At 45.5% G+C, this 21,784-nt stretch overlaps 1 protein-coding gene across 2 annotated transcripts; it reads right to left on the bottom strand.

The window, feature by feature from the left end:
- Window positions 1-241: 241 nt before the first annotated feature.
- LOC110503851 (solute carrier family 13 member 2) lies at window positions 242-15,054 on the bottom strand. Of its 2 annotated transcripts, none has more exons than XM_036962058.2 (13): window positions 14,738-15,054; window positions 13,292-13,420; window positions 12,830-12,966; window positions 11,667-11,914; window positions 11,424-11,486; window positions 5,731-5,911; window positions 5,140-5,262; window positions 4,586-4,795; window positions 4,182-4,276; window positions 1,996-2,111; window positions 1,726-1,887; window positions 1,332-1,469; window positions 242-975 (listed from the first exon to the last, which is right to left on the bottom strand). In XM_036962058.2, exons 1-13 carry the CDS (start codon window positions 14,837-14,839, stop codon window positions 847-849), a joined length of 1,833 nt encoding a protein of 610 aa, XP_036817953.2. In that variant the 5' UTR covers window positions 14,840-15,054; the 3' UTR covers window positions 242-846. The 2 variants fall into 2 exon arrangements, with proteins under 2 accessions (XP_036817953.2, XP_036817954.2); XM_036962059.2 differs by having other exon boundaries at window positions 14,811-14,992.
- Window positions 15,055-21,784: the final 6,730 nt, after the last annotated feature.

The following is a 21,784-nucleotide window of genomic DNA, read 5'->3' as shown; positions in this document are numbered from 1 at the left end:
TTGCCCAAATTCATATTCTGCAAACCTACAGGAAGTGGGTATGAAGGGAGCCCTGCCACAAAATGTATGAACCCAAGAAATTAATGTGCAAACCAAATAGTAATGTCATCATCATACATGAACTATAATACAATTACAACCAATACAAATAATAAAAACACATTTAAAATACATTTTGATTTCGTTTGAGATGGCCTGTGATTGGACACTTGAAATGATTCTCCTATTTCGAAGGCTTGAGTTTTTTTCTGTGTGCAGTATTTAATACAGTAGACATGATACATAAACACTGTCGAAACAATAGTAAAAATATATATTTTGTGCAGCAGCTTTAAGAACGTTTCATAATAATATGCCACTGATGCTTTTCCTGACTACAAAAATAACATTTGTATTCCAACACAGATTGCCTTTCACATTAAATAGATGTTTGTTTGTTGTTGTTTTTGATATAATAACATAATCATAGATCTCCCTCTTGTGTCCGCTCCTCTAAGCATAAACAGATTTGACAACCTGCATGTTTTAGCTGTACAAAAACCATTGATTAATCTAAATTCATTTAATTCAAATCAATCTAAACTTTGACAGAGGGAAGGACGAGTACCAGTCCGACAGGGTAAACAGATACTGTGTGCGTTGTTATATGGAGTGTGTATACAGTAGTAGCCTAGAACACCCTGAGTGGGTTGACCATCAGCACTGTCTTCTGTTCACAGCCTGTCCCAGATAGACGTGTACATACAGTATCTCTCCCCTCTTCCCATCCCTCCGCTCTCTTCCTCCTCTTCTTTTTGTTCTCCCCTTCCTTCCCTCCTTCCTTCCTTCCTTGCCAGTGTCTCCAGATCAGGGTATGATGGTAACATTGGCCCAGTCAGGGAAGGTGTTGAGATTGAACATGGCTGCTCCCCAGGTGTTCAGTGCGATGTTGATGGTGATGACACCAACAATGTTCAGAACAAATCCAGCCTTCGCCTGTTGTCAGCATGGTGAAAAACAGGTAGAAACATTGGTCACAGACGGAATGATTCCCAACCATGTATTCTACGAGCCTGGATCCAAAGTGAATTGCTCCGTTTCACTTCTGGTTTCAATGATTCTATCAATGAATCACATTTACTGTATTTACAGAATAAAACTATTTTTATATCAGCAATTGTCACAGAGTGTTTTTTACAATGAAGAGATGCCCAGACTGAAACAGTGAAACAGAACAATTCAGTTTGGATCCAGGATAGTATTTCACTCTCTACACAAAGTACTGTATGGAGAGGGGTGAGGGGTGAGGGGTGAGGGGCGAGGGGTGAGGGGTAAAGGGTCATAGGTCGTACCATGTCCATGACTTTGAGGTTGCCATAAGAGAAGGCGATGGCATTAGGGGGCGTGGCCACCGGCAACATGAAGGCCAGCGAGGCACAGATGGTGCAGGGCAGCATGACGTACAGTGGGTGGAGCTTAATGGCTACGGCCTGGGAACAGACAGACCCCTCATACATGAGTCAAAGAGGTGAAATGAACATATAGTGTATGCTTAATATGCTGACCAAACCACTCACGGGCCTTTAGTTTTCCCGGTGAAATGGAACCAATGGAATGGTCCCAAAAGGAGCACCACTTAAAATCATTGATCCAGGTTTTCTAAGTGGGACATGTGTGTTACCATGTGTGTTACCATGTGTGTTGCCTGGGTATGTGTATGTACATTTCTAAGGGATTCTGTCTTACCATAGAGGCCAGTATAGGCAGGAACAGTGTGGTAGTAGCTACGTTACTGGAGCACTCAGTGAATGTGGCAGTGAGTAGACACAGGAGGAAGGAAATGGCAAAGGGAGGGATGGACTGCAGGGGGGCCAGACTTTCTCCTAGCCACTGAGACAGACCAGACACCTGCACACAGAGAAAAACATATCCACAATTTTCATCATTTTTGTTTAAAAAAAGAAAACACAGACCGACCGATTTGGACAGACTGACCAACCTACAGACAGACGGTACCTCACTTCCCCGGGCCAGAGCGAAGCCTCCTCCCAGTAGCAGGAGAATGTTCCACGGCATCTTCTGTTGGACCACGTCCCAGTTCAGCAGGGTGGAAGGGGCCTTCAGGGGCTTTCCTATAGGGACAAGACACACACAGGAGAATGACACCAGGTTTACCATCACGGTCCTTACAGCCTTGATTCCAGGCACTCCTGCAGGAACTTGATAGTATGGTAACTCAAGACTACAGTCCCGGAGATCTGTGTATTTACATGGTAGTTAGGAAGGTACAGTGTTATTAAAGTGTACAGTATCTCTGTCCAAATCTATATGGGCAGAGATTATACTGTTATGATGTACAGGACTCTGTCCTAGATAGAACTGTACTAACTTACTTACATTGATACTCAGGGAGTAAAGGCCATCGATAACTCCTAGACACTAACATGACCACAAAAACACTCTATGCCAGGAACGGAAAACCAGAAGTCAAGGAGCCATGACAAGGCACCTCAAAGTCTGCCTCGCAAACTCTGCTGCCTCGCACTCCGAACTCGAACTCTTCACTAAGTGCCTTTAATCATTGTGACACCCATTTATTTACCAAACACATTAAGCTGCTGCCGTTTTGAGGTAGGAGCTGCATTACTGGAGCACTTCGTTTTGACCTTGTCACTTATCAGGAGTAAGAACACTAAACTCAGTTTAGGTTACAGAGGGAGAAAAGTCCATATGTATTTATATGAATGAATGAAATCTTATTTGGTGTCAAATCGCCAGTTGGCAACCCATCCCTTATGGCATTAATTGACACAAACAAACATTACAATAATTCACTGTGAAAATTCAGTGATTCTTGTCGTTCCGGTGTTCTCTGCAGTGCGTATTGCATAAAGAGTGAATTAAATGTTTTAAAGGGCAGAACAGAGAATACAGCCGTGTAGGGCAGGGCTGACCTTGAGGCTAGCGCTATCACGCTGCAGCCCTCTGATGTGTCTCGAGTATGTGTGTGTGTGTGTGTGTGTGTGTGTGTGTGTGTGTGTGTGTGTGTGTGTGTGTGTGTGTGTGTGTGTGTGTGTGTGTGTGTGTGTGTGTGTGGTGTGTGTGTGTGCGTGCAAGCGTGTGTGTGGTGTGTGTGTGTGTGTGTTTGTGTGTGTGCAAGCGTGTGTGTGTGTGTGTGTGTGTGTGTGTGTGCAAGCGTGTGTGTGTGTGTGTGTGTGTGTGTGTGTGTGTGTGTGTGTGTGTGTGTGTGCGTGCAAGTGTGTGTGTGTGAGCGTGTGCAGCCCTGAGAAGTAAGGGTGCTATCAGGACGATTACAAAGCACTGAGTCCTGAAGATTATATCTCTATACCAGGGGTTCTTAAACTTTTTCAGCCTGGGACCCAAATAAGTCCTTCTTGGGACCCAAGCTCATGAAAACATGTGAGATTTGTTTGAGGGGCCTCCCCTCCTTGCAGGCAAAACATTTTATAGGCCTCCTTCCTGGCGGCGGAGAGAAAGGTTTTACAGCTTATTTCCTGCAATTCTACACATTTTGCCATGACTTATGCCATGTTTATATGATATCTGAGCGAGAGTGATGGCTGTGGAGGTCAAGACCCCTGGCGAGTGCCCTGCTTGGCCGGTCGGTATTCGACCATGACTACTGCAAGTTTAGATAGCTGGCTAGACTAATTTACTAATCTAAAAATTGTTAGCTGACATGGCTAATTGAGTGACTGTCAGAGACTGTTGTCACATTGTGGCTCAGTTGGTAGAGCATGGTGCCTGCAACGCCAGTGTTGTGGGTTTGATTCCCATGGGGGACCAGTATGAAAATGTATGCATTCACTACTATAAGTCGCTCTGGATAAGAGCGTCTGCTTTATGACTAAAATGTACAAAAAAAAATCAGACAATAAGAGAAAAACTGCTGATGCCCAATCAAATTTCAAAAGTGCACCTTGTGTATTCTACTATTCAAACTGTCAACAGTAAGTTGAGACCCTGACCGAGTTCCCCCCCCCCAAAAAATGATGTCACGACCCACCATTAACATGTCCGAAAGTCTGCTCTATACAATAGTATCACAGACAGACAGGTAGACACACACACAATGTCTCTCTCAATCACACACTCGTTAACACACCTATGTACTCTCACCACTCATAGATATATTGACAAAACACACACATGCACAAACGTGCGCACACACACACACATACCATCCTCAGAGTACCCGCCACATCTGGGTAGTTGGGATGGGATCATAAAGAACAGTGTTGACATCAGGATGGCCACCGTGCCATCAGTGACGTACCTGGGACATAGAAATCTACATATAAACAATGTCTCTTGGTCCCATTTCTCAATGTGTCCATATGTATTGATATGGTAGTTACATAGACATGTACTGTGTAATTACAGTTTATGTCCACATTATGTGTAAAGCTAAATTGTTAACTTACATTAGAGTAAGAAAGCGGGAAAGAGCAAAGCCTGGGATACACAGCAGAAAGCTATCAGATAAAAAAAAAGTGAGAGAGAACCAGGAAGAACCACAGGGAGTGACTAGCAGACACAACACCCAGGAGTTACAACACAGAACATACTGTTATCTATCACTCACGGTCTGTCCTTGTTGAAGAGCACAGTGGCCCAGCCGGGCATGAAGCCTGGTTCTCTGGTGAACCAGAGCAGGACCAGCAGGACAAACAGCACCAGGACACAGCCCTCAGCGAAGCGCATACTGCCCAGCTTCTTATACTCATTCTTTATCACCCCGTACGCCTCCTTGTCACCATCTTTATTCATCCCGCAGCCAAACGACTTCTTCATGCTGTGGGTGAATGGGCCAAATAGATCTGAGACATATCAGAGATCTCTATATAGTGTCATATAGGTCTCTGGGTCTTACATAGGCGTGTATCTACTTTGTCTATATGGCAATGTCTTACATAAATGGACAATGAAGTATCTATATAAGTGAAATATGAGCATAAACCATTACCTTCTATTGTTTTACTATGCTTAGTCATTATATTGCATTTTTATGTTTGTGAATGTGTCACCTTTCAATATGGATTGCAGGCACACAATCATATTGCTTCGGCTTCCAGCCACGAGACGGTGTAATGGATATTGTTGGCTGTAGATAAAACATAACAGGAAAGAATGACTCACTTGCAGCCCAGGTACATAAACTGCAGCCACAGCCAGGAGATGATCAGCATCAGAACCATGTTGGGGAAGGAGAAACCAAACCAGCTGGCAAAGTTGATGATGTCTTCATTCCCTGGGAACAGCCTGTGGGGAAAGAATGATAGAATGATAGAATTAGAACTAGCATTAGTTACAGGAACATTCTAAAGGGTACTCAACTGTAGGTACACCCAATATGGCCGCCAGGCCGGTGCACCTGCCACAAAAAACTGCTTTGAACGGGAATGTGCAGGGAATTCTAATGCTATGCTAATGCTATGGAGGAAGTGACAAAGATGTTAGCTAACTCCCAAGCCAGGGAAGGAATTGGAAACATGATCAGAGGAGCCACTGTACAGTCAGTGTATCCATCCTTGTGCTTTAGCTGCTGTAAGTAAAGTAGACTGGGCACTGCAGTACTCCCAGAGATTAACCGTTGCTTAACCGGTTTGCAATACTGTATCCACACACAATAACCATTTAATGAGAGCTACTCAGATGGGTATCTTACTGTATTTACTTGTAATACTACCCACGCATATTAAACATTTATAAACAGACATATAAACGTACTCATCGACCTGTCCCTTGAGGATGAGGTTCGGGGTGGTGCCGGTGAGGGTGGCTGTTCCTCCGATGCTGGCAGCGTAACACACACTGAGACTCATGCCTTTATCTAGGTTCAGGTACTTAGCCTCCCTCTTCAGCCTCCTCTCCCTCGCCTCCAGGCTCTCCTCCACCTCTGGCTCGGGCTCTGGAGGGGGAGATCCATGGGTCAGCCAATCAAAATGTTCAGGGTTTAGAGGTCAGTCTATCAGAAGTTTTCCCAGGGGTAACTAAGGGTTTAGGGCAAAGATTTTTCACGTTGTATTCAGGGAGAAACAGGGATTGAGAGTATCTGGTGGTGATATTGAACATGATGTTCAATGCATCCGTGTACTTTGTATTCTATCTCAACCAGATGAGACGATAAGTCCAAACAATCTTGTCTCAACCAGACAAAATCAACAAGGTCACATCCTGAATTATCATATCAATGACATATCAATATCTCTTACTTAACTGTGTTCCTCTACTAAGATGAATGGTTGAATAATTGACAGAGGGGTGTTTCAGGGAATCCACAACAGGTGTGAATGAGGTGTGTTATTCCTGGGCTGGAACAAAAGCCTGTACACCCTGTGGGTTTCAAGGACCATGATAGAGGAACTGTTAAGGTGCGTGAATGAGGACCCAAAAGCGAATTAACAAAACAGAGTTACTTTAATGACGAAAACAAAACGTAGGCTCAGACGGACAGGCAGATTCCGACAGGACAGGACAAGGTTACAGTAACACGACGATGGTCTGGTTCAGGCATGAATGACACAAACAAACAAACAAGAATCCGACAAGGACAGGAGCAGAAACAGAGAGAGATATAGGGACCTAATCAGAGGGAAAAAGGGAACAGGTGGGGAACGGGGTGAATGGGTAGTTAGAGGAGACAAGGGACAGCTGGGGGAAAGCGGGGGAGAAAAGGTAACCTGACACGACCAGCAGAGGGAGACAGGGTGAAGGGAAAGGACAGAGACAAGACAACATGACAGTACCCCCCCACTCACCGAGCGCCTCCTGGCGCACTCGAGGAGGAAACCTGGCGGCAACGGAGGAAATCCTCGATCAGCGCACGGTCCAGCACGTCCCGAGAGGGAACCCAACTCCTCTCCTCCGGACCGTACCCCTCCCAATCAACAAGGTACTGGTGACCACGGCCCCGAGGACGCATGTCCAAAATCCTGCGGACCCTGTAGATGGGTGCGCCCTCGACAAGGATGGGGGGGGGGGGGGGAAGACGAGCGGGGGCGCGAAGAACGGGCTTAACACAAGAGACATGGAAGACCGGGTGGACGCGACGAAGGTATCGCGGAAGAAGAAGTCGCACTGCGACAGGATTAATGACCCGAGAAATACGGAACGGACCAATGAACCGCGGGGTCAACTTGCGAGACGCCGTCTTAAGGGGAAGGTTCTGAGTGGAGAGCCAAACTCTCTGACCGCGACAATATCTAGGACTCTTAGTTCTACGCTTATTAGCAGCCCTCACAGTCTGTGTCCTATAACGGCAAAGTGCAGACCTGACCCTCTTCCAGGTGCGCTCGCAACGTTGGACAAAAGCCTGAGCGGAGGGGACGCTGGACTCGGCGAACTGAGATGAGAACAGCGGAGGCTGGTACCCGAGGCTACTCTGAAAAGGAGATAGCCCGGTTGCAGACGAAGGAAGCGAGTTGTGGGCGTATTCTGCCCAGGGGAGCTGTTCTGACCAAGACGCAGGGTTGCGAAAAGAAAGACTGCGTAAGATGCGACCAATAGTCTGATTGGCCCGTTCTGCTTGACCGTTAGACTGGGGGTGAAAGCCGGAAGAGAGACTGACGGAAGCCCCAATCAAACGACAAAACTCCCTCCAAAATTGAGACGTGAATTGCGGACCTCTGTCCGAAACGACGTCTGACGGAAGGCCATGAATTCTGAAAACATTCTCGATGATGATTTGTGCCGTCTCTTTAGCAGAAGGAAGCTTAGCAAGGGGAATGAAATGAGCCGCCTTAGAGAACCTATCGACAACCGTAAGAATAACAGTCTTCCCCGCTGACGAAGGCAGTCCGGTGACAAAATCTAAGGCGATGTGAGACCACGGTCGAGAGGGAATGGGAAGCGGCCTGAGACGGCCGGCAGGAGGGGAGTTACCGGACTTAGTCTGCGCGCAGACCGAACAAGCAGCCACGAAACGACGCGTGTCATGCTCCCGGGTGGGCCACCAAAAACGCTGGCGAATGGAAGCAAGCGTACCCCGAACGCCAGGGTGGCCGGCTAACTTGGCAGAGTGAGCCCACTGAAGAACGGCCAGACGAGTAGGAACGGGAACGAAAAGAAGGTTCCTAGGACAAGCGCGCGGCGACGGAGTGTGAGTGAGCGCTTGCTTTACCTGCCTCTCAATTCCCCAGACAGTCAACCCGACAACACGCCCCTCAGGGAGAATCCCCTCGGGGTCAGTGGAGGCTACTGAAGAACTGAAGAGACGAGATAAAGCATCAGGCTTGGTGTTCTTAGAGCCCGGACGATAAGAAATCACGAACTCGAAACGAGCGAAAAACAGCGCCCAACGCGCCTGACGCGCATTAAGACGTTTGGCAGAGCGGATGTACTCAAGGTTCCTATGGTCAGTCCAAACGACAAAAGGAACGGTCGCCCCCTCCAACCACTGTCGCCATTCGCCTAGGGCTAACCGGATGGCGAGCAGTTCGCGGTTTCCCACATCATAGTTACGTTCCGACGGGGACAGGCGATGAGAAAAATACGCGCATGGGTGGACCTTGTCGTCAGAGAGGGAGCGCTGAGAAAGAATGGCTCCCACGCCCACCTCTGACGCGTCAACCTCGACAACGAACTGTCTAGAGACGTCAGGTGTAACAAGGATAGGAGCGGATGTAAAACGATTCTTGAGGAGATCAAAAGCTCCCTGGGCGGAAACGGACCACTTAAAGCACGTCTTGACAGAAGTAAGGGCTGTGAGAGGAGCTGCCACCTGACCGAAATTACGGATGAAACGACGATAGAAGTTCGCGAAGCCGAGAAAGCGCTGCAGCTCGACGCGTGACTTAGGAGCGGGCCAATCAATGACAGCTTGGACCTTAGCGGGATCCATCTTAATGCCTTCAGCGGAAATAACAGAACCGAGAAATGTGACGGAGGAGGCATGAAAAGTGCACTTCTCAGCCTTCACAAAAAGACAATTCTCTAAAAGGCGCTGGAGGACACGTCGAACGTGCTGAAGATGAATCTGGAGTGACGGTGAAAAAAATCAGGATATCGTCAAGGTAAACGAAAACAAAGATGTTCAGCATGTCTCTCAGGACATCATTGACTAATGCCTGAAAGACAGCTGGAGCGTTAGCGAGGCCGAAAGGAAGAACCCGGTATTCAAAGTGCCCTAACGGAGTGTTAAACGCCGTCTTCCACTCGTCCCCCTCCCTGATGCGCACGAGATGGTAAGCGTTACGAAGGTCCAACTTAGTGAAAAACCTGGCTCCCTGCAGGATCTCGAAGGCTGAAGACATAAGAGGAAGCGGATAACGATTCTTAACTGTTATGTCATTCAGCCCTCGATAATCTATGCAGGGGCGCAGAGACCCGTCCTTCTTCTTGACAAAAAAAAACCCCGCTCCGGCGGGAGAGGAGGAGGGGACTATGGTACCGGAGTCAAGAGCTACAGACAAATAATCCTCGAGAGCCTTACGTTCGGGGGCCGACAGAGAGTATAGTCTACCCCGGGGGGGAGTGGTTCCCGGAAGGAGATCAATACTACAATCATACGACCGGTGTGGAGGAAGAGAGGTGGCCCTGGACCGACTGAACACCGTGCGCAGATCGTGATATTCCTCCGGCACCCCTGTCAAATCACCAGGCTCCTCCTGTGAAGAAGAGACAGAGGAAACAGGAGGGATAGCAGACATTAAACATTTCACATGACAAGAGACGTTCCAGGAGAGGATAGAATTACTAGACCAATTAATGGAAGGATTATGACAAACTAGCCAGGGATGGCCCAAAACAACAGGTGTAAAAGGTGAACGAAAAATCAAAAAAGAAATGGTTTCGCTATGATTACCAGAAACAGTGAGGGTTAAAGGTAGCGTCTCACGCTGAATCCTGGGGAGAGGACTACCATCCAGGGCGAACAAGGCAGTGGACTCCCTTAACTGTCTGAGAGGAATGTCATGTTCCCGAGCCCAGGTCTCGTCCATAAAACAGCCCTCCGCCCCAGAGTCTATTAAGGCACTGCAGGAAGCTGACGAACCTGGACCGACAAGGTAGTGCAGGATCTTGAAGGAGAGACAGGAGTAGTAGCGCTCACCAGTAGCCCTCCGCTTACTGATGAGCTCTGGCTTTTACTGGACATGAAGTGACAAAATGACCAGCAGAACCGCAATAGAGACAGAGGCGGTTGGTGATTCTCCGTTCCCTCTCCTTAGTCGAGATGCGGATACCTCCCAGCTGCATAGGCTCAGCTCCCGAGCCGGCAGAGGAAGATGGTAGTGATGCGGAGAGGGGGGCAACGGAGAACGCGAGCTCCTTTCCACGAGCTCGGTGACGAAGATCAACCCGTCGCTCAATGCGAATAGCGAGTTCAATCAAGGAATCCACGCTGGAAGGAACCTCCCGGGAGAGAATCTCATCCTTTACCTCTGCGCGGAGACCCTCCAGAAGACGAGCGAGCAAAGCCGGCTCGTTCCAGCCACTGGAGGCAGCAAGAGTGCGAAACTCAATAGAGTAGTCTGTTATGGATCGATTGCCTTGACATAGGGAAGACAGGGCCCTGGAAGCCTCCTCCCCAAAAACAGATCGATCAAAAACCCGTATCATCTCCTCCTTAAAGTCCTGATACTGGTTAGTACACTCAGCCCTTGCCTCCCAGATTGCCGTGCCCCACTCACGAGCCCGTCCAGTAAGGAGAGATATGACGTAGGCGACACGAGCAGTGCTCCTGGCGTAAGTGTTGGGCTGGAGAGAAAACACAATATCACACTGGGTGAGGAACGAGCGGCATTCAGTGGGCTCCCCAGAGTAACACGGCGGGTTATTGATTCTGGGCTCCGGAGATTCGAAAGCCCTGGAAGTGGCCGGTGGATCGAGGCGGAGATGGTGAACCTGTTCTGTGAGGTTGGAGACTTGGGTGGCCAGGGTCTCAACGGCATGTCGAGCAGCAGACAATTCCTGCTCGTGTCTGCCTAGCATCGCTCCCTGGATCTCGACGGCTGAGTGGAGAGGATCCGAAGTCGCTGGGTCCATTCTTGGTCGGATTCTTCTGTTAAGGTGCGTGAATGAGGACCCAAAAGCGAATTAACAAAACAGAGTTACTTTAATGACGAAAACAAAACGTAGGCTCAGACGGACAGGCAGATTCCGACAGGACAGGACAAGGTTACAGTAACACGACGATGGTCTGGTTCAGGCATGAATGACACAAACAAACAAACAAGAATCCGACAAGGACAGGAGCAGAAACAGAGAGAGATATAGGGACCTAATCAGAGGGAAAAAGGGAACAGGTGGGGAACGGGGTGAATGGGTAGTTAGAGGAGACAAGGGACAGCTGGGGGAAAGCGGGGGAGAAAAGGTAACCTGACACGACCAGCAGAGGGAGACAGGGTGAAGGGAAAGGACAGAGACAAGACAACATGACAGGAACACTGATGTGGAGAGAACACATACTGTATTCTACTTACCTAACTTGACCCCATTCTCCCTGGGCTTGACATCCTTTGTATATGTAGCAGCACCTCCATCATCTGCCAAATAAGGGAGATATAATTTATTACAAAAACAGAAAGATGTGGACTAGCTTGTGATTGTGAAAGCTCATGGTCGAACTAATGGACACATAATCTTGTGGTACCAGGCTGGTCACACACACACCAGGCTGGCCCCCCCCCCCCCCACCCACACCACTTTCTCCTAACAACACATACCTATGGTAATGCTTTTTTCCTTGTCACCCATCTCAAAGGCCTGGTTTTCCTGGTCCTTAGGTATCCCAGTTCCAGTCCAGGCCCCCCTGATGGCCATCAGGTCCATCTCCCTCTCCTCTGCCTGGGCCTCGGAGTCACACAGCTGCTTTAGCACGGCGTTAGCGATGGGCAGCATCATGGCAGTGGAGGCTGTGTTACTGATCCACATGGACAGGAAGGCTGTGGTGCCCATGAAGCCCATCATCAGACTGGAGAGACAGTGGAGAATAGAGAGAGAGAGAGAGAGAGAGAGAGAGAGAGAGAGAGAGAGAGAGAGAGAGAGAGAGAGATGTGTAATGTTTACTGTTAATTTGTATTGTTTATTTCACTTTTGTATATGATCTACCTCACTTGCTTTGGCAATGTTAACACATGTTTCCCATGCCAATAAAGCCCCTTGAATTGAATTGAATTGAAATTGAGAGCGAGAGAGAGAGAGAGAGAGAGAGAGGGAGAGAGAGAGAGAGAGAGAGAGAGAGAGAGAGAGGGGAGGGAGGGAGGGAGGGAGGGAGGGAGGGAGGGAGGGAGGGAGGGAGGGAGGGAGGGAGGGAGGGAGGGAGGGAGGGAGGGAGGGAGGGAGGGATGGTTGTATGGATGGATGGATGGATGGATGGATGGATGGGGAGAGAGAGAGAGAGAGAGAGAGAGAGAGATGTGTAATGTTTACTGTTAATTTGTATTGTTTATTTCACTTTTGTATATGATCTACCTCACTTGCTTTGGCAATGTTAACACGTTTCCCATGCCAATAATGCCCCTTGAATTGAATTGAATTGAAATTGAGAGAGAGAGAGAGAGAGAGAGAGAGAGAGAGAGAGAGAGAGAGAGAGAGAGAGAGCGGAGGGAGGGAGGGAGGGAGGGAGGGAGGGAGGGAGGGAGGGAGGGAGGGATGAATGGTTGGATGGATGGATGGATGGATGGATGGATGGATGGATGGATGGATGGATGGATGGGGAAAGAAAATGGAGATAGAGTGGAAAAGCAAGAGTGAGGAGGATAGAGAGGGAGATAAAAAAACATTTAAAAATAAAACATTTAAGACACTTAATATGAATAAAACATTGGGCTATCAGAACACTAGACCAAACAGCTCTGTGATAGAATCATTAAAACAGGTATCTTACAGAGCAGGCCTCACCCCTACTAGGAGCAGTACTCTGAGGGCGATGCGTTTGTGAAGGTTCCAGTATTCCACAGCTATAGCCACCAACAGCCCTCCGACGAACAGCATGTTAGAGTCCTTCATGTACTGGTTACACACCTGGATGAGAGACAGACAGGGGGGTTCTGAACGAGTGTACTGGCCTGAGACAGGTTCTGCTTAGAAATACCATAATGTACTAATAATGGGATCAACAGTAAGAAGTTTATCAACAGTACTTAGGTGCTTTATTCATACGTCCTCAACACTGTATCTACTAAACAAAGATTTACATTTCACATTTTAGTCAACTGTTGACCTGTTTATTCTGATCATAAAACAGAATGGTGTTGTCTCCATTACTGAGTCTAATGGGTGGGTAAGAACCAGTCATTAGGTATGGAGGTGGTTGAGTAGAGAGGGGAGAGGATAGTGGTGTTGGTACCTCGCTTGACTCCATGATGCCCATCATAGGGAAGAGGATGACAGGCAGCAGACCGGTCACAGCCAGAGGCATACACTCTGTACACCAGTACAGGGCCATCAGGATGATCACATAGCCACAACTAGCCTCCTGTACACACACATGAGACAGACAGGGACTGTAAGAGTGTTGTTGAGGTAGGACAACATGTACAAATGCACACAACACACAGTCATTCCTCTCTCAGGACCAGTTTGTTCTTAGTAAATAATCATCTGAGACAACAGCCAAGAGCATCAAAGCACAGACAAGCTGTATAACTATTTTAGAACATAAAGAAGTGTCCTTGTGTGCAATTCAATAAATCTATTCAATAAGTCAGTTATAGATCTTGCAATGCATAGTTAATAACAATCAATTAAAACAAATATCATGCCTACCCAAATGCATATTACTGTCATTTCTAAAGGTGCTCCAGTTCTCTCCAGTTCTCCATGGCCATAGTATCTCCCTTGTAACTTAACATGATCACTTTGTTGTAGGCCTAATCTTTAACCACGATGGAGACGTCAAGAGAGGTTGTGTCTGCAGGATATAAACTGTAGCTGGGCCAGCAATGAGTTGGCATAATTATGTAATTTAGTTACAATGCCCTTCAGTTAACCAATTAAAGCTAGAATCCTCAGTTGCTACATCCATTTATTGGGATTATGTATGAATTATGTACCTGTTGATTTTTGAAGAATATAACTCATGATCTTAGTTTAAGTGTCAGACCCCTTCAGAACCCAAAATATAAGCTTGTTTTACTACACTGTTTGTAAACAATGTCAATGCAAACAAACACTGTATAGCCTCAAAACATGCTTAAACTTATAATTGCTATATCGTGGATGGTCAGTCCTTGCATCCCTAGCTCTGTCTATGAATTTGAGAGTGGTTATACTTCTCCAGCTCCATCCCTCAGCTGTTTACCAAAAGTTTTAATCAGTGACGGGGGGGGTAGTTGTATGAACTGCAGATTGCCCTTTTAATATCCATTTTGATCAAACAAATCCATTCTTAGAGGGGAAAAACAGGCTTGGATTTTCTATAAATATATTTGTGATACATGGTAAGCCCTTGGGGATAAAAGATGAAGAAGGAACTAAAGTGACTGTCATGCAAGTCTTTCATTCCTGATGGTTTATTGTCCTGGAGGACAACTGTAACTCACAGCGAACTCTGAACCAGCAATGTGCATGGCTGATGAAGTTCTTATCTACAGTGTCTACACACACTAAATGACCAGTCTACAGTGGACTCCTGGATATTCTGAAATAATACAACCAGGACTTGAAATGCTACAGAATAACTTCTGAACTTTCAATAGGTTTAAAACAAACAAATCACAGCCTCTGCACAGTTAGACACAAACAAACAGACACACACACACACACACACACACGCATACACAAACACTCTTACCGGTCCCCCAACTATTAGGGGTAAAGGTAGAATCAACAGAGGGATGAAGAATATGATCAGGTAATTCCGATACCTCCATAGTCCACTTAGACACACCACCATGGCTGGTCCAGATATCCAGAGGGTAGCGCAGGTACACAGAGAAGAGAAATTGATATATTAAATAGAAAATCTAATTGGAGTGCGGGGGAGATGTTACGAGATAAATGAGGACACTACCACAAAGAGAGAACAGGAGATAAAGGTGCAGTATATATATCACACAGAGAGAATTAAATATTAACTTTGGAGTGAGGTGACTGGGCTGAGGAGGGAGTGTGTTGTACAACACAAGACAGTAGTGTAACTGAGTGAGTGAGTGAGTGAGTGAGTGAGTGAGTGAGTGAGTGAGTGAGTGAGATCACCTTACCAGTGAAAGTTTGAAATTACAGATTCCTATTGCAGGATATACTGTATAAGGATGAGCATGGTTTTATAAAGTGTGAGTGTACAAATCTCTACAATCCAGGGAAATATTGTGTACTGTTATTTTGTCCAAACATATTTAAGATGGATAAAAAAAAGCATGAAAAGGCTAAATAAAACGACCCCCCCCCCCCTCCCCACCCAGCAGAGAGAGAGAGAGAGAGAGAGAGAGAGAGAGAGAGAGAGAGAGAGAGAGAGAGAGAGAGAAAGAGAGAGGGAGGGAGGGAGGTGAGGGAGGGGAAAGGAGAGGAGAGAGAGAAGCCTTCTATACCATCAAGAGGAACATAAATTTCAACATACCAATTGGGATCTGGCTAAAAATACTTGAATCAGTTATAGAACCCATTGCCCTTTATGGTTGTGAGGTCTGGGGTCCGCTCACCAACCAAGAATTCACAAAATGGGACAAATGCCAAATTGAGACTCTGCATGCAGAATTCTGCAAAAATATACTCTGTGTACAACGTCAAACATCAAATAATGCCTGCAGAGCAGAATTAGGCTGATACCTGCTAATTATCGAAATCCAGAAAAGAGCCATTAAATTCCACAACCACCTAAAAGGAAGCGATTCCCAAACTTTCCTTAAGAAAGCCATCACCTACAGAGAGATGAACCTGGAGATGAGTCCCCAAAGCAAGCTGATCCTGGGGCTCTGTTCACAAACACAAACAGACCCCACAGAGCCCCAGGACAGCAACACAATTAGACCCAACCAAATCATGAGAAATCAGAAAGATAATTACTTGACACATTGGAAACAATTAACAAACAACAAAGCAAACTAGAATGCTAATTGGCCCTAAACAGAGAGTACACAGTGGCAGAATACCTGCCCACTGTGACTGATTAAACTTATGGAAAGCTTTGACTATGTACAGACTCAGTTAGCATAGCCTTGCTATTGAGAAAGGCCGCAGTAGGCAGACCTGGCTCTCAAGAGAAGACAGGCTATGTGTACACTGCCCACAAAATGACGTGGAAACTGAGCTGCGCTTCCTAACCTCCTGCCAACTGCATGCCCATATTAGAGACACATATTTCCCTCAGATTACACAGATCGACAAAGAATTCGACAAAACATACCCAATTTTGATAAACTCCCACATCTACTGGATGAAATACCACAAGTGTGCCATCACAGCAGCAATATTTATGATCTGTTGCCACAAGAAAAGGGCAACCAGTGAAGAACAAACATCATTGTAAATACAACCCATATTTATGTTTATTTATTTTCCTTTTTGTACTTTAACTATTTGCACATCTTTACAATACTGTATATTGACATAATATGACATTTGAAATGTCTTTATTATTTTGGAACTTCTGTGAGTGTAATGTTTACTGTTAATTGTTATTGTTTATTTCACTTTTGTTTATTATCTACTTCACTTGCTTTGGCAATGTTAACATATGTTTCCCTTGGCAATAAAGCCCCTAGAATTGAATTGAATTGAGAGGTGGGAGTGAGAGCGTGGGAGAGAGAGATGTCCAATTACATAAGCCTACAGTACACTGTAAAATCCCCAAAAAGGTGAAAACAAGATCATTTTCATGTTCCCTGTTAAGGTATACAGTCTTGCTGAATAAATATACACTGAGTGTACAAAACATTAGGAATGTTTTCATGACCAGGTGAATCCAGGTGAAATCTATGATCCCTTATTGATGTCACTTGTTAAATCCACTTCAATCAGTGTAGATGAAGAGGAGGAGACAGGTTAAAGAAGGATTTTTAATTATTGATACAATTGAGACATGGATTGTGTATGTGTGCCATTCAGAGGGTGAATGTGCAAGACAAAAGATTGCAGTGCCTTTGAACATGGTATGGATGGTAGTAGGTGCCAGGTGCACCGGTTTGAGTGTTTTTTACAAATTTGATTTATTTGACCTTTATTTAACTAGGCAAGTCAGTTAAGAACAAATTCTTGAGGCTGTTCTGAGGGAAAAAGGGGGGGTGCAACTCAATATTAGGACGGTGTTCTTAATGTTTTGTACACTCAGTGTATCTCCCACCCCATCCCACCCCCAGCCCTTTAGGCACTGCTGGCTTTTCAAGTGTTACCTATTGCTCTGTTGATCTATTGGGCACCCTGTCACGTGATCATCACATTCACCTGAGGCTGCCTCTCCCATCCACCTCACCCTTGTTTGGGTTGTGCCAAAGTCTATTGAAGAGAAAAACAATAAGAGCTGAGCAGATGGCCTTGTCAGCCAAATACCTGCATAAGGGCCTCTCCTACAGATACCTGGGTGGTTTTCAGTAACCATAAACTAAATTAAACGGGGAGTTACAATCTGAATGTTTCTAACATGATACACTCATATTCCTTTTCCATTGTACAAATGTCGCTACAGAATGCCCTAATGAACACAACCCATGAACTCCATCTTGCAGTTTTTTACAATCCCTAGGACCCAGTTCTCAATACTTAAGTCACTTTTGGAAAAACTATTCACACAGTTCTCCTAACCAACTTTCAGCTTGGCACAGCAGTTAATTTCACATCCAATATGCACCAAAACACTTCATACATGTCTCAAATCAACTCAGTCTTCCATAACACTAGCAAAGGTTGTCACCCAACAAGCACACTTTGTCACTCATAAAACAATGACCTAAAAAACACTAACAACAGGTAACATTACACAATGTTTTATTTTGTAAAATGTCTACAAAACAAGAATGACACCTCTCTACTGTTTAGAATTCACTGCAGTATATGTTACATGAATGAATCAGACATGATGCAATATGCTCCAATATGTTTAATGTCATTTTTTGGCATTGAGTCATTCCAAAATACAAGAATTTGTATGTACACCATCTACCGATACAGATACAATAGCAATGCTAGTCAACCCTGTCTTCTGCATTTGGCCACAGGTTCTCATTCACATCACATCTTATGTTGTTTTGGGCAATACAGCTACTGTAGGAAATAATATTTTGGCATGCCTGGTCCATCCCTGGCAATCTTCTGCAGATATGTCTAGGCATCCAGCATTCATTGCGGCCAGGAGGGACATTTGATCATGTGAATGGTGGTCATAAACCTTCCACCTCCATGAGGAAAATAATTCCTCTATGGGGTTGAGGAATAGAGAGTAAGGTGGGAGGAAAAGTGACACCATCCTGGGATGGGGCTGCGTGCCATTCTGTGACTGCACGGGAGTGGGGAAATGACACATTTTCCCATACAATTAAAAACATTGGCTGATTTTGCCCCAGTGCAACCCTTTCCTCACCTGGTACAACCCTTCCATAGAGGTCATCCAGGAATGAAATGAGACGCTCTGTGTTGTATGGCCCAATTAGCGGTTTGTCTAACAGCAATCCATCAGAGGATATTGCTGCACACATTGTGATGTTGGCACCCCTCTGGCCCGGGACATCCACTGTGGCTCTTTTCCCCAATCACATTCCTTCCTCACTGCCATGTTTATGTGGGGGGTTTGTGGGGTGTTTGCCTGGCTTCAATCTCCATGACTCTCTAAAATAAATCCACAAGGCAGCAGAAGAGTTAGGCTATTATGGTAGTTTACATTATACCTACAAATATGCCATTGTGTGCCGCTGCCCTGTTTGGTTTTGTTCAAAACCCGTTCTGTATTTTATAGTCATCTTACCTGGACATATTGGTTCCTGAGTTGCTTGACTCGTTCAGAGTTCCTCTCAAAGGGGACAGTGTACAATTGCTTCATCCTGACTTAATGTTGTTTCAGGACTCTAGAAATAGTTATGCTTACATTGTGAATATTTCCAAATGTAATGTGGAACTAACACCTGGGTAGGTGTTCAGCTACAATGGCAATCAGCTGTGGTTGGTCTAATTGTTTTGATTGCCAACACTGTCCCGAATCTCTGTGAGTTTTATGCCATTGTTTCTGAAGACCATATCAACGATTGCAGTTTCCTGCATAGCATTGAAAATCCTACCTGTCCCACCTGTGGGAGGTAACCTTTGGGTCCTAAGCAGAAATACAAAAACAATTACACACAAGTGGGTTTGGAGGCTTTGCTCAATTTACTTCTGTGGTGTACAGTTCAGTCAGATGCCCTTGCAGAATGCATATATTACCTGTTGTTTTGCCGGAAATTTCTCACAATAGATGCCACTGTTGAGCATTGCAGATTTGGCTGCACTCTCAGACCAGCCTCTCTTATTGATAGACCATGATTTATTACATGATCAATTATAGTGGCCCTAATCTCATCTGAGACTACAGCTCTTGATCTTCCTCTCAGTCTTCTTCCACCTCGCAAACGTACTCCTCTCCCTCTTCCTCTCCCAGCCACTCTTCTTCCTCTGTCAGCCACTTCTCTATCTCTGGCTCGGTCCACATTATAGTACAGCATTATTCCTAAGATGTCCCTTTTTGTAAAGATGGTAATGAAATTGAAAGACTAACACCTGGGTAGGTGTTCAGCTACAATGGGAATCAGCTGTGGTTGGTCTAATTGTTTTGATAGTATTTCATGTTTTAGATTTGGAATATATTTCAATACGGTATTACTGTAGAAATGTAGCAAATCGCTGTCTTATTCAAGTGTGTTATGTTCGGTTTTGAACTTAAGTTTAACAGTTTTGAAAAGAGTATGTAAACATGCAAATTGGCCTGTAGGTATATAGAGTTTTGGTGGTGGTTGTGTCTGAGTGAGAAAATAATTCATGAAATTTGAAAGATGTTGTCATTGAATGCATTTTGTGCCAAAACAATGAAAAATGATCCACAGTTTAGCCCACTTATACTGCTGTTGTGCTCACTGTGTGAAGAGTTTTGAAAAAGTGACCTAAGTATTGAGAAATGGGTCCTAGCAATTGTAAAAAAATGTTTTTTAAGAAAGAGTAAGAGCACCCCTCCCCCCATAAACCTTTTTTCTGACAGAGCAAATGACAGATTTTGGAATACCATCAACTTTTTCAGATAGGTTTGGATGTTTTGAAACTATTCACTCTCTTTGAAGAGATTACAAATGATTGATCCCAAAGCAAAACAAATGTTGAGCCAAATGAAAATGTAACACCTGAAATGACTTTGTATTACCTTGCATCACTTAAACATTAAGCAAGCCAACTATAACGGTAAGCTTGTAATGAACATGATGTGAGACAGAGAGCTGGTTTCAAGCGCAGGGCGCAGCAGGTGTTTATTGGAAAAGGGCCACAGGAGGAGGCAGGTAGCTGGGTCCAGGGGCAGGCAGAAGGTCATACACAGGAGGAGGCAGGTAGCTGGGTCCAGGGGCAGGCAGAAGGTCATACACAGGAGGAGGCAGGTAGCTGGGTCCAGGGGCAGGCAGAAGGTCATACACAGGATGAGGCAGGTAGCTGGGTCCAGGGGCAGGCAGAAGGTCATACACAGGAGGAGGCAGGTAGCTGGGTCCAGGGGCAGGCAGAAGGTCATACACAGGAGGAGGCAGGTAGCTGGGTCCAGGGGCAGGCAGAAGGTCATACACAGGAGGAGGCAGGTAGCTGGGTCCAGGGGCAGGCAGAAGGTCATACACAGGAGGAGGCAGGTAGCTGGGTCCAGGGGCAGGCAGAAGGTCATACACAGGGGGCCAAAAAAAGGCTACAGTACAGGCAGGGAAAGGCTAGTAATGTCATCCAGGAGATCATGCAATTGGTTGATAACAGGAAATCCGATAGGCTAAAGTACAGGCAGGGAATAGTTTTTGCCAGCCTCGCTAACAATGCCTATCATTCATGGGAAACCCAGCACTCAAAAAGCTGTGTGTCACAAAACAAACAACACCTCACAGTGATGGGGTGCAAAGAACTGAACTAAATAGTGTGGGTTAATGACATACAGGTGTGTGAACAGGTGATCAGAATTCAGGTGATTGGGATCTGGAGAGTGAGCTGCGTTCAGGGGATCTACGTGTTTGAGAGTGTGAGCTGGAAGCAGACGTTATAAAGCTAGTCAATGTAATATGTATGAATCACCAACGGCAACAGGCACAGACATTTCCCTGCATCTGTCCCTTTTCTAACCGGTGTCTATACATTCATCAGAGAGAGAGCGACAGAGACAGTGTGTGTGGACGTGCATATGAATACTTTAAAATACAAAGTGTAAACAGATATGAGATGAGACAAGAATTCTCACCTCTTGGCAGCTCAGTTCAAGGACTGAATGTGGGTGGGTGTGTTCCATTTAAACCAATGAAAATGATATTAAGGTAAATATATTCTCTGAGTTAAACTGAGATAGAACTTCATCTAATTACAGCTCATCCTCGTCCTTCATTGTATCCATCTTGGACAACTGCACGTACAAAATAATACATGTTGGACATAAATCTGATTAGTGACAGACTATTATCCATAACTGTAACTAAGGAAACAAAAAAAAAAAGATTTGTGTTTTATGCCACTTTTCTGTTGAAGCCAGTTTATTGTGCCATAACAACGGTCATCTGCTGTACAGTAGAATAATAGTTGTTGGAACAACCCTAGGCCACTATGTTTTCCAAGTGAATACATCATATTAGACTAGAAAATGCAAGCTTCTGAGCATGTTTGGTGCTTTAACCACTGTCATTACATGGCTTTAACCACTGTCATTACATGGCTT

Source organism: Oncorhynchus mykiss, chromosome 24, assembly GCF_057628025.1.
Source record: "Oncorhynchus mykiss isolate SJ-2025 chromosome 24, ASM5762802v1, whole genome shotgun sequence".
Classification (NCBI taxonomy): domain Eukaryota; kingdom Metazoa; phylum Chordata; class Actinopteri; order Salmoniformes; family Salmonidae; genus Oncorhynchus; species Oncorhynchus mykiss.
This window is presented reverse-complemented; position numbering and strand designations above follow the sequence as displayed.

Coding starts and splice junctions, on each gene's coding strand:
- LOC110503851 (XM_036962058.2), bottom strand. CDS start 14,839: ATGGTGGTGTGTCTAAGTGGACTATGGAGGTATCGGAATTACCTGATC. Junction 4,277..4,585: donor CTCTTCAACAAGGACAGACC/GTGAGTGATAGA, acceptor TCTATGTCCCAG/GTACGTCACTGATGGCACGG. Junction 1,470..1,725: donor TGCCTATACTGGCCTCTATG/GTAAGACAGAAT, acceptor GTCTGTTCCCAG/GCCGTAGCCATTAAGCTCCA.